This window comes from Macrotis lagotis, chromosome X (assembly GCF_037893015.1).
Source record: "Macrotis lagotis isolate mMagLag1 chromosome X, bilby.v1.9.chrom.fasta, whole genome shotgun sequence".
Classification (NCBI taxonomy): domain Eukaryota; kingdom Metazoa; phylum Chordata; class Mammalia; order Peramelemorphia; family Peramelidae; genus Macrotis; species Macrotis lagotis.
The window spans coordinates 647,026,860-647,040,135 of NC_133666.1; the positions used below are offsets into that span (position 1 = coordinate 647,026,860).

Genomic DNA, 13,276 nt, shown 5'->3' on the forward strand with positions numbered 1-13,276 from the left:
CAGGCAGTTTTTCAGATGAAGAAATTAAAACCATCTATATGGTCATACAAAAAATGCTCCAAATTATTAATAATTAGGGAAATACAAATTAAAACAACTCTGAGGTACCACTTCTATAGCTTTCCTATTAGCTAAAATAACAAAAAAGGAAAATTATCAGTGCTGAAGAGGACGTGGGGAAAACAAGAACATTAATCCACTGATGGTGGAGTTGTAAACTGATCCAACCACTCCAGAGAATATCTGGAACTATGTCCAAAAGGAAATAAAACTGTGTATATACTCTTTGATCCAGCAATACCAATACTTGGGCTATATCCCAGAGGTAACATAAAAAAGGGGGCAAAGATCCACATGTACAAAAAATATTTATAGTAGCTCTTTCTGCAATGGCAAAAAATTGGAAATTGAGGAGAACAAGCTATGGTATATGAATGTTATTAAGTATTTTTGTTCTTTAAGAAATCACGAGCAGGAGTTTGAACAAAGTACAAGGACTATTCCCTTTAATTTAGAAAAAAACAGCTTATTGTCTGATCTTGTTACCTCTTAAGACTTCTCTTTAAGGATATGATTTCTCTTTCATCACAACCAATTTGGATCAAGGTACAACATGGAAACAAAGTAAAGACTGACAGAGTGCATTCTGTGGGGGGAGGGGGAGGGAAGCAAGAATGGGGGGAAAATGTAAAACTCAAATAATAAAAAATAAATTTAAATGGAAAAAAAAAATCATGAGCAGCCTGACTTCAGAAAAACTTGAGAAGGCTTGCATAAACTGGTGCTGAGTGAAGGGAGCAGAAAGAACCAAAAGAACATTGGACAAATTAACTACAATATTGTGAGATGATGGAAGTCACACATTCAGAGAAAAAACTATGGAGTCCACTTAACCCCATTTGCCTTGCAAAAAAAACCACCAAAACACCTAAAAAAACTATGGAGTCTGAATTCAGAGCAAACTATATCATGTTCATTTTTTAAAAGCTTTTATATTTTTTTATATTTTATCCTTCTTTTCCCCTTAGCTCTCTTTAGTTCTTTCATAGCTTGACTAATGTAGAAATGTTCAACTTCTATCAGATTATGTGGAACTCAAAAACATGCAAAACGAAGAATGTTAAATTATCTTTACATGTAACTGAAAAATAAATAAATAAGGGGGGGGAGAGTCTGAGAGTGCAAAAACTAATGGCAAATAAAAAGTTTACTTGTATTCCTATTTACTTAGCCCTTAAATCTGATATCAAAATAAAGCAGTGATTAATCATTGACCAAAAACAAGAATAACAAGAATGACAAAATGACAAAATAACAAAAAAAACTTAATCAAATAAATTAATCAAATAAATTAGGTAGACAAAGCCAAGAGCTAATCATAGCAGCATAGTGTGAGAAAATTAGGCTTAGGCAAACTTCTTAAAACCACATACTAAGGGGAAGCTAGGTGGCTCAGTAGATAGAGTAGTGGCCTGGAGTTAGAAGAGCCTAAATTCAAATCCAACTTCAGATATTTAATACTCAGCTGTGTGACCTTGAGCAAGTCACTTACCCCCACTGGCTTGCAAAAATTAAAAACAAAAACAAAAAAGTTCAAAGACACATGACATGCCCAAATATAAAAGGTTATATAACTTTTGAAATCATTACCTTTTCATAACTATGACAAAGGGAACAATTCCAAATAATGAAAGGATTATCAGAAGAATCAAACAAAAATTTAAAAGGTTTTATAAATAAGCAACATCACAGCAAAGAATTAGATTGACAAAAACTTTGATGGATTTTATATCTTTGATAGAACAAACTGACAGAATCAATTCCTTATATGCTCAAAGGATATAAGTAAGCAATTCTCAAAGAAATAACAATAACCATATATAAAAAAACACAAATAACTGAGGTGGTACCTCATATCAAAATAAATGAAGATGGCAATCATAGAAATGATCAGACAGCCATACAAATTAATCTATCCCTTTGTGTCTTGATCCAACCATTTTGGGAAGTTGTTTAGAACCATATTCGCCCAAATTCACTCTACTGAGCCAGGAATACCAATAGTGGGCATCTTCCTCAAGGAGTTCAAAGACAACAATCTCTAGAGCAGTTATCTGTTGTGGTACTGAAGAACTAGAAATAAAGTGATATTAATTAGGAAATGACTGAACAAAAAGGTTTAAAGGAATACTGTTGCAAAAACTTATGAGATGATACAGAAGAAAATGAACAGGACACATAAGAAAAATGATCAGCAGTTACTAACACTGACTTTGGAAGTCTGATGACAAAGTTTGCTGCTCACCTGTTGCAGACAGACATTTAAAACATGATCAAAGTGTGCATGTGTTTTACGTCCTTTCATTTACTAGAGAAGCCTCTGGCTTCTATGGGGGAGGAGGATATTAGTGCTGATATAGAAGGAAAAAGCAAAGCATAAATTTTAAAATACACAAGAAAATGAAAGGACTGTAAATGGCAATTCTTTTCTCTCCCAATAAAACAAAACGGCTATTGTTTCATTTTTTTATATGTGCATGCCCAGAGTTTAGCACAGGGCCTGAAAGAGTTCATGCTTTAACAAATGTTTGATGAATTTATTATGTAATTAAAAAAAAAATAACAAGCTGTACTTAAGTACACAGTTGCATATACAATTGTTTTCTTCAGCAAAATCAATCTCCTGCAGAAGAAGGCCAGGGCTGGGCAGGATGGACCCAGGCCTGCAACCCTTGCCACTAGGGGGGCTCAAGATAGTGGATTACCTGAGATAACTGTCTGAGGGCCCACACCAATATGGTGAGCATCGGGAAGCAGACTGGCAAAGACCAAATGAACAGATTCAGGTCAGAAATGGAACAGATAAAGGTTTCCATGCCAATCAGAGGTGGTGCAGTGGGGGACCACAGAAGGCCACTGCCCTTCCCAAAGCCCCAAAAGGTAAAGAAATGTATAGCACAAACAACAGTGATAGGACAAAATGCTGCCTTATCTATTTCAGGTGACAATTATTGGTGAATACAGAATAAAGAAAACTACAGCTCAGAGAAGATCATAATCACATGACCATAGTGATCTTTTGAGAGACTCCTGTGTTCTTCTATTGAGTCCATTTAGAATGTAAAGACTGAAACTCATGACTTTTGATAGAAAATGCTAATGTGGAAAGCAAGATGACTGTTTAAAAGAAACACCATTCTCCTCGTAGCTTTTCTTCATTTTATTTCCCACCTCTCCCCATTATCTGTAATAAAATATCTGCTAACAGTCCACAATGACTTAACTATGGTCACATACAAGTCAGTGGACCCATCCAGTAATAAAAGATCCAACATACCTTTCAACAATACCAACTCCACTGCTTTAGTATTGAACAAGACCAAGAGAAAAGATAACGAATAAAAGGGGGTAAAGAATTTCTAGTAATAAGAAGTAAAAGAGCTTTAAAAGCAGGAATAAGGAAAGGATGTGGAAAGGAACTGAAAAGTCTCAATGTAAGTACCTATAAATTTAGATTAAGAACTTGACAGTAATCAAGTTTGTTTTTATAAATACATCCAGGGCAGTATGAAATGAAGTCAAATGTATTAATAATCTGAATTGTATACTTGTAAGTTAAGAATGGATCAGCAGAGATTGGGGTTATAAAAATGGGATTAACTCATCAATTCATAAACAGATTCCTTTTCCTAAGTATCCTTACATGGGAGAAAAACAGAGGACATTTCAATAAAAAGGATACTACGTTCTTACCGAATGGTCTCGATGATTTCATGAGCAGCATCGTGGTGTTTGTCCTAGGAGAGAAGATTTAAAAAAAGGTTCATTCATTTTATACCATGAAATTGATAACCTTTAAAGTAAATTAAAAGAAGAAAGCATACCAGGGAAAATTATTGCCTGTCCACATCAATGTGACCAACTTAAGTTATACTTCTTATAAACAATATGCACCTCCTGTATGGTACCTCAACAAAATCCAATGACTCTTTGCTCTTCAGTCTCCTTACCAGTTGAATTAAACATCTGAAAAGCCTTTCCTTTTCAGCTTTTCTTGCTGTATCACTCCTCTAATCTTGATCTTCTTCATATCTTTCTGTCACTTTTAATTCCTCCTCTAGTTCTTTTTTATTTTTGTCAAAGTATCAATCCCAGGATTCACCAATGCTCTATGTCCTTGTCTCTGCTCCCATTTCTTGATATTTGCTTCCTGTTATTGAAGCCTATTTCCAGCTCTGACTACCTGGCAAGGTATTTCATGTCCATGGATACAGGAGTTCAGTCATTAGCCTCCTCCTATCTTCAAACAAATCATAATTTATGGAAATCCATCAATAATCCTAACATTCTCTCAAGTACACAGTACATTCTCTTTAGGCAAATCTTGGGATTTTTCTTTAAGTTTTTTCTTCTTCCCCAAGAACCAAATAAATAAATAAATGACCAAGGACAAGCAATGTTTATTGAATTTTTCTATATATAGACATACATACACACACACACACACACACACACACACATACATTTATTATTATAGCCAGTGACTTTCCTCATCAGTTTTCATCATCTATAAAATAGTCTGGGATCAGAAAGGCACAAGTTCAAATCTAGCCTCAGACATTTACCTACCTCAAAGGTTGATCTAAGGATCAAATGAGACAATTGTAAAAGGCATAGCACAGTGTCTACATGTAGTAAGTAAGCATGGTATAAATGTCCATTCTCATTGTCTATGAACAAAGAATCTCATGGGGAAAGAAAGGTATTGGGTGGCTAGGTGACAGGTGCATAGAGCACTGGCCCTGGAGTCCTCAGACACTTAATAATTACCTAGCTTTGGGCAAAGCCACTTAACTCCATTTGCCTTGCCAAAAAAAAAAAAAAGAATCAACATTGCAGATGAACAATGGGGGGGGGGGGGTGTCCCGATTTGAATAAAAAATAAATTCAGGTTAGAATGCATTCAGAAAATCATTGTTTTCAATAATCCCGAACTATTTATTCATTGTTGTAAAGGTCCATCTATATTCTCTTGATCAACTTGATGAATTTATGACTTCAGAAGAATTAAAATTACAGAAAAGCCAAAGGGTAATAAAAGACTTATGATGAACAAAGCTGGCCATAGCATGTCATAGGAAACATGCAAGTGGGCAAGGAGACAGAGGATAGACACCTGAAAGGTGAAGCTATAGAGATGGACAGACTGATGGATCTATAAACAAAAATATGAAAGCAAACCCAACACCCAGCACCCTGATATCCCAAAGATACTAAATGAACTATAACTGTTTTGCCTAATATCTCCCAACAAGACTACATCCCAGGTGTTACTCTATTTAGTTCAAGGACCAACAGAATAAAAGGCAGCACATGCCCAGTAAATTCCAATTTTGGAATTGCTTACTTATATGAGCATGGTACCACACCCCTTCTCTGGGCCTCACTTTTTATTGTTCACTCATGAGTCCTATCTGACTTTTCATGGCCCCTTTTGGGGTTTTCTAGGCAATGATACTGGAGGGTTTGCTATTTCCTTCTTCAGTTCATTTTAAAGCGGAAAAGAAGGTTAAGTGACTTGCCCCAGGTCACACAGCTAGTATCTAAAGTTGGATTTGAACTCAGTTTTAAATCTGAACTTTGAACTACTGAAAAACTACTCCAAGATCTTTACAAAGAAAAACTCAATAAGAATCACAAAGAGTTGGGCCTCAGTTTACTGCTCCGTAAAATTAGTCTTTCTCTGTTCTCCATAGATCATCTGATTAGGAATTCACAAAACAGAAAAGAATTCTACAAGATATAAAAGTATTACATCCTATAACTAATGCAATCCCCCCACAAATTAGATAGTTGTCCAAACTCAAAACAAATTCAAAAATAATTGAAGAAAAGAAATCTGGAAAAGTTCTCTTCCAGACCACTCCAAATGTCTTTAAATCATGACTCTAACCAAATTCTAGAGTGGAGGGACTCACAGAAAAACTAAGTAAAATAATTTTCCTTTCTTAAACAACATGGAAGATCCACCAGAAGGGTCTGTTCCCCCTGGGGTTAGAAAAGGCTGCACTACCGCCCAGGTCACTCCTGAATCAACCAGCTCCAGTCATCCAGGAACAGCCTCTGGGGCACCTGGCTGGCAGCAAGGGCAGTTTTCAGACCTCTCAGCCCAGGGATTGTCAGAGACAATCTGGAAGGTCAGTGGGAAAACTGCTGCACCAGAGGCCTCAATGCAGACCTAGGCCAGGGAACCAGAATGGGGCTAGGAAGCCACCAACCCAGGAACTGTTTGCAGAACATTTTGAGACAGGCTCTGTTGTTTGGCTATACTCAGATCCAGGTCACAGTCTGGGGCCCCATACTGCCATAGGGAAGCAGGGACCCTCCTCCTTGTGGTGGGGGTGGGGGGTGCTTGTGGTCATCCATAGACCAAAGCACAGGCCAGGAAAGCAGTCAGAGTCTCTCATAAGCCACTGAAGGAACTGAGGTCCCTTTGGAGGAGGAGGTCCCTGAAAACAACTGCAAAAACCAGCAAAAGCTTGGGAAAGGACATATTCCACCCTCGAAGCAAAGCCCCATCTTAACAAAGAGTTAAAATCAAGTCATAGATCAGGGAAATGAGCAAACAATAGAGGAAAAGAAAAAGAATCTGACCATATATAATTACTTTGGTCCCATAAAGGCTCAAAATACAAACTCTGATGATAAATTCTGAAGATGATAAAAATCAAAGCTTCTGATTCAAAAGCTAAGAAAAATATGAATTTGTCGCAGACCATGGAAGAGCTCAAAAAAAAAATCAAGAAAGGGAGATACAGGAAAAATTGAGAAAATAAATGGAAGCAATGCAGGAATGCATGAAAACCAAGTCAGCAGCCTGGTTGAAGGAGAGACAAAAAAAAAAAAAAAGAAGAAAATATCATCTTAAAAACAAGCTTAGGTGGGGGGCAGTTAGGTGGTGCAGTAGTTAGAGCACCAGCCCTGAAGTCAAGAGGACCTAAGTTCAAATACAACTCAGACAATTAATATACCTAGGCTGCATAACCATGGGCAAGTCACTCTTAACCCCATTGCCTTAAATAAATTAAAGTTTTTTTAAAAAATTTAGGTCAAATAGAAAAAGTCCAAGCAGTCCAAAAGACCAATAGAAAATGCCTTAAAAAGCAGAATTAGCCAGATGGAAAGAGATAAAAAAGCTCTGAAGAAAATAATTTCTTCAAATGTAGAATGGAGCTAAGGGGAAGTTGATGACTGTCAGAAATCAAGAAACAAAACAAAACCAAAAAAACCCCAAAAGATTGAAAAACTAGAAGAAAATGTGAAATATCTCACTGGGAAAAAAACTGACCTTGAAAACAGATCCAGGAGAGATAATTTTAAAATTATTGGGCTACCTAAAAAGTCATGACCAGGAAAAGAGCCTAGACTTCATTTTTCAAGAAATTATCCAGGAAAACTGCCCTGGATAACCTAAAAGCATAGGATAAAAGAGAAATTGAACAAATCCATCAATCACTTCCTGAAAGAAATCCCAAATTGAAAACTGCCTGGAATATTACAGCCAAATTCCAGAACTTCCAAGTCAAAAAAAAAAATATTAGAAGCAAGCAGAAAGAAAAATACAATTACCACCACAGTTAGGATCACACAGGATTTAGCAGCTTCTACATTAAGGGTTCCTAAGGCTTGGAATATAATATCCATCATAGCAGAGGACCTCCCATTACATCTGAGAATCAACTCCCCAGCAAAACTGAACATCATCTTTCAGGAGAAAAGATGGACTTTCAATGAAAAAGGGACTTTCAAACTTTCCTATTGAAATCACCAGAACTAAACAGAAAACCTGACCTTCAAATTAACTGCTTGTATTTCTGCATGTGAAGATGATAGTGATAACTCATATGAACCTTCTTGTTTATTAAAGCAGTTAGAAGGAGTATAGAGAGAGAGACAAGGCACTGGAGGGAATTGAACTAAAAGGTAAAATATATTGTAAAAATCGAGTCAATGGGCAAGAAAGGAATGTACTGGGGAAAAAAGTAAAGGAGAGGTAGAATGGGCTAAGATATTTCATGCAAAAGAGGCAAGAATAAGTTTTCGAAATGGAGTGGAAGGTGAGGGGGAATGAGAAAGCCTTCATTTTCTCATTGAAAATGGCTCAGAGGGGGCGGAGCCAAGATGGCGACAAGAAGGGATCAAGTCTTAGGAGCTCTCTGATAAAATTCATCAGCTAAGGACTCTAACTAAACTTTCCAGAGACAGAACCCACAAAGGGTCCCAGGGAGGCAGTTCTCCCACTCAAGGTAACCTGGAAAAGAGCAGAAAGGCTCTGCTCCCCGGGGGTCGGAGGGGCGGCCCGCCAGAGCCAAAGAACCTCAGCCTCCCGGAGGCAGCCCCAGGGCGCTGGGAGCCTCAGCTCACAGCAGCCGGGGAGTCTCCTGAGCTGCACCCCGAGGAGCACCGGGCACAAAGTTGGGGAACAGCGGGGGACCTCTGCCAGAGTGAGCACATGGAGCCCAGCCCTCAGGGCACACAGCAAGCAACTTGGTCTTTCTGCAGCCCTGATCCAGGAAACAGAAGCAGGTGGAGCGGGTAAGCAGGAGCCCCCAGGGCATGAGCCCATTGAGCTGAGGGAGGGGAGTGAAGAGAGAGACTGCCCAGCTCTGTCCTCTGCCTCTGGAACAGGATTCTGGGGCTCTGACCACATTCAGATCCTGATCGCAGTCTAGGCCCACCCACAGAACAGCAGGGTCCCCCCCACCTCAGCCTCATAATGAAAAATGACATCTGAATATATTCAAAATGTACTATTTTTACTTTTATTTTTTCATTTTTGGGGGTGTGGAATCCTGTGTCTTTTTTCACAACATAACTCATATGGATGTTTTGCCTAACTACACATATATAACTTATATAAATTTGTTTAGCATACAAATTTGGAACTCAAAATTTTTTTTAAATGTTCAAAGTCTTTTTACATGTAATTAGGAAAAATAAAAAAATTTTTAAAAATATTTTTGTAAACTTCTCTTAGTTATTTCCCTATAGTTGAATATTATTAGCTTCCATAATAACAGTCATAACTGGCCCAGAGTCTGAACTTAAGATGTCACTCCTTCTCAAGAAGGACTTTGGGATCCTTGTAGCCACTAGAATCAAAGACCAACTCCATTTAAAACCCTCCACTGCCTGGCTCTATGTAAGGAGAGAGGGAGAAGGGGGAAGAAAGTTTATAAGAAAGACCAAGGGAGCTAATTGGTCTAATAAAGAAGATAAAATGGTTAATATAGAATAAGCTTACAAAGGTAAGCTGGAGAAAAGTTATGAAAAGCTCAAAATTCTAAAAAGGAATGTGTATTTGACTCATTAAAAAACACTATACATATATACACACATATACATACATACACATATATGTATGTATATCTTACTAGACAAAACTTACTGAGGACAAGAATAGAATGCACACCTCACAAATACAATCTACTCAAATACTTAGTCATTTAAGTCTATTTAAGCTCTCCAAGTTTTTCTATGCATAAAATGGGAAGTACTTCCATCAGTACTATCTATGGGGAGGGAACAAAGGGGAAGGTACACTAAATTCAATCGATGGTAGAGCTGTGAACTAGGTCTAATCATTCCGGAAAGCAATTTGGAACTATTGCCAGGCCCACCCCACCCCCTAAAGCTGCTAAACTGTACACACCCTCTGACCTAGCAACACAAGCTACTAGGTCTGTATCTCCAAGGAGAACAAAGAAAGAAAAGGACTTATGTATATAAAAATATGGCAAAGAACTGGAAACTGAGCAACTGCCCATCAATTGGGAAAAAAAAGCAAAGTAAAGTGAACAGAAGAACTATTTATACAACATCAGCAAAACTGCAAAAATAACCACCTACAAGACTTTGCAACTTTGATCAACAACTCAGTTATAGCAGCTGCTAGATGGCGCAGTGGATAGAGCACAGGCCTTGGAGTCACATTCAAATGCTGCCTCAGACACTTAAAAATTGCTTAGCTGTGTGACCGTGGGCAAGTCACTTAACCCCTTTGCTTTGCAAAAAAACCCCAAAAGAACTCAGTTCTAAGGGCTCGTGAAAAAATGCTATTCGGCTCCAAAAAAAGAACTTAGGGCTTGGAAGGCAAAGTGAAGCTATTATTTTCTTTCTTTTGCTTCTTTTTTTTTTGGGGGGGGGGGAAGGAAGGAGGGCGTGGGCTAAATCTGGATTTTGTTTTTGCACATGGATTTTATTTTTCTTTGCTGTCTCACTTAGGGTGGGGAAGGAAAAGATTAAGAAAATTCAAAACAAAATAAAATTGAATTTTCAAAGTATTACCTTTCTCTAATTACCTCACAAGCATATGAAGATAAAAGAATACTTCAAAATCTTTTAATGTTAAATTATGGTTCAACATCTTGATTCTGAGCAATGAGGAAAGAGCAAAGAGATTTGGAAAATAAACTTACTTGAAATAAAGCAGAAAATACATTAAAAGAGCATCTAGGTGGCGCAGTGGATAGAGCACCGGCCCTGGAGTCAGGAGTACCTGAGTTCAAATCCAACCTCAGACACTTAATAATTACCTAGCTGTGTGGCCTTGGGCAAGTCACTTGACCCCATTGCCTTACCAAAAAAAAAACTAAAACTAAAACAAAAAGCAAAATACATTACAGGCAAAATCTACAAAATCTAACCCAAAACTCAGCATCACCAATATCAAGAACATTTCAATGTTATATTATTCATGTTAAATTTTATTTTTTCCTGAATTCTTGATATGATTATTTTCTTGCTAAAAGTGAGCCATTCAGAGAAGCATGGGAAAACATTAATTGATGCAAACAGAACCAAAAAAAAAAACCCCAACGTAAACAATGATAATGATGTAAACATAAAGGAAATATATTGCCTCCCATCAAAGAATATGTTGAAAAATGAGGCCCCTTTCTGCCTTCTTCCAGAATTTCCAGAAATCACAGTTAGTGATTAATAAAACAGATTGCTAGGTGCTGAAAAAAACACTCAAAAATTTTCTACTGTGGAATTTTACGTGAAAAAGTTCAATTCATTCAACTATTTCCTAGCACCATTCTGGACACTGGGAAGCCAAAAGGAATCATCCCAGACCCATGCCTTTCCAGGAACTTAGAGACTGAGGATGAGAATGGGGGCAAGGGGGGATTCCGAGGGGTAGTGAAGCACTACCAGAAGGGAGAGAGAACAAGGTTGGGTTCATGTCTAGAGTTCTCCCATATAATACCTATCTGATGAACAAAGTGACGTAACCTACTTTCAGGTTCTTCAGGTAAAATAAGAGTGACCTCTAATATCTCTTCAATGCTATATCTAACATACTGCAGGACAAACTTTCCTGGAAAGATTTTACAAAAGTTATGACATCTAAAACTGACCATAATCAGTGAGATTTCTTTTAAAAAAGGTACAAAAATCATTTACCTAAAATGCACATCTATCCAGTCACTTCAACATTCAGACTCCAATGACTCCCTATAGACTAAAATCAGACTCCCATTTTTGGCATTTAAAGCCCTTCCAAAATATATGCTTCAACCTCCCTGGAGACTATGATACACACAGTCTGCTCTGCTCTCCTCTCTTGTCTCTTGAGCCTTTTTTCCCTCCCCAAGCTGCTAGTGTTTCCCCCATTTTACCTTTTATTCAAACTCGGCATTTGTAAAATGGAACATACTTATAGATGGATGTTTCTCTCCTCTAATAAAATGTTAGCTACTTGAGCGCAGGGACCACATTTTTTTTATTCCTAGACATCCTACATACTTGGCAAAAATTTTGGAGAGGGATATGCATATGGATAAGCAATGAAAACCATGGTTCAATTTTCTCTAACAACACAAGAGAGCTATGTGATACTGGGCAAAAACTCTCCAAAAACAATCTGGGCAGGTGCTCTCTGCCCAGGCATGGGGAGTTCTTCCCCAGGACTCAATCAGCATAATTAGGTTAACAAGCATAATTAGGCATGTACTAACCATTGTTTTAAAGCTCAGGAAAACAGATACAAATAAGTATACATGGGAGGTAAATTAGGAAACCACAAATTTGGTCCTCCCCAAAATGGATAAAACAGATTTTTTTTTTCCCTCAACAATCCTTGCAGCAGGGGCAGCTAGGTGGTGTAGTGGATAGGGGCAGCTAGGTGGCGCAGTGGATAAAGCACCGGCCCTGGAGTCAGGAGTACCTGGGTTCAAATCTGTTCTCAGACACTTAATAATTATCTAGCTGTGTGACGTTGGGCAAGCCACTTAACCCCGTTTGCCTTGCAAAAACCTAAAATAAATAAATAACAAGCCTTGCAGCAAGGCATTACAAATTACATTTTCCCCACTTTATAGATGAGGAAACAAACTTACAAGTTCAATAGTTTGTCTAAGAATATAGGCTAGGGACTGATTCAATCTCAAAATCAACTCTCCACTTTAATTGTACTTCCTCTCACAGCATAAAAAGAACAAGAGGAATTTTGTCAAGATTCCCTCAATGGGAAGGACACTAACAGACTGAAGGACATTCAGGAGGGCAACAAGGATGGCCAAGTCATGCCCTAAGAGGTTAAAGAAACAAGGGATGGAACCTAGAGAAGAAAAAGAATGGCACAAGACTGCAACACAAGAGGGATTAAATTTGTTCTCCTTCACACCAAAAGGCAGAACTAGAAGTAAAGGGGGAAAAGGGGGAGGGAGGGAAGAGTTCCTAACAATTAAAATAATCCACAAACCTTCAAGGAAAAGCTTTATGACCCGTTTTGGGGGTATGCTGTAGGGAAGACTGTCAGAGAGAAGGTGAATCAAAGGACCTCAGATAGAATCTGAAACTCAAACTCCCACAACCTTTATAATTTAACCCTGAGGTACTCAGATATGATCAGAGACATATAATCAAAGAATTTTAAGCCTCCTTATACCAATTAATCCAAATCCCACATTTTACAAAAGAAACTAAGGAACAGAGGGGTTAAGCAATCTGCCCAGTCAGATGGGTCTTATATTCACCATTTTGCCCTTGGAAAGAGAGGAAATTAGATCATGACATTTTACAAAAATTTTTAGTACATTTTAAAAATAGGATGCTCCTCTCCACCCCCCCCAAAATAGAATGTTCCCAAAGTCTCAGTGCTGTTTTAAACTTGAATAGCTCAAAACTACACTGACTCTTTGAGAACATCCTGTATATAATTCAATTAACTCAAATACCCTATTCTCTGAGTATTCTAATTAACCATAAC

The 13,276-nt window shown here is 37.8% G+C and overlaps 1 protein-coding gene across 6 annotated transcripts in view; it reads right to left on the minus strand.

The window, feature by feature from the left end:
* Nucleotides 1-13,276, minus strand: part of DOT1L (DOT1 like histone lysine methyltransferase) — a 116,762-nt gene that overhangs the window by 84,965 nt on the left and 18,521 nt on the right. For all 6 annotated transcript variants that reach the window (XM_074204628.1, XM_074204632.1, XM_074204631.1 and 3 more), the window contains exon 2: nucleotides 3,754-3,797. In XM_074204628.1, coding sequence (XP_074060729.1) covers nucleotides 3,754-3,797 — 44 coding nt within the window. The remainder of the gene's footprint in view (nucleotides 1-3,753; nucleotides 3,798-13,276) is intronic.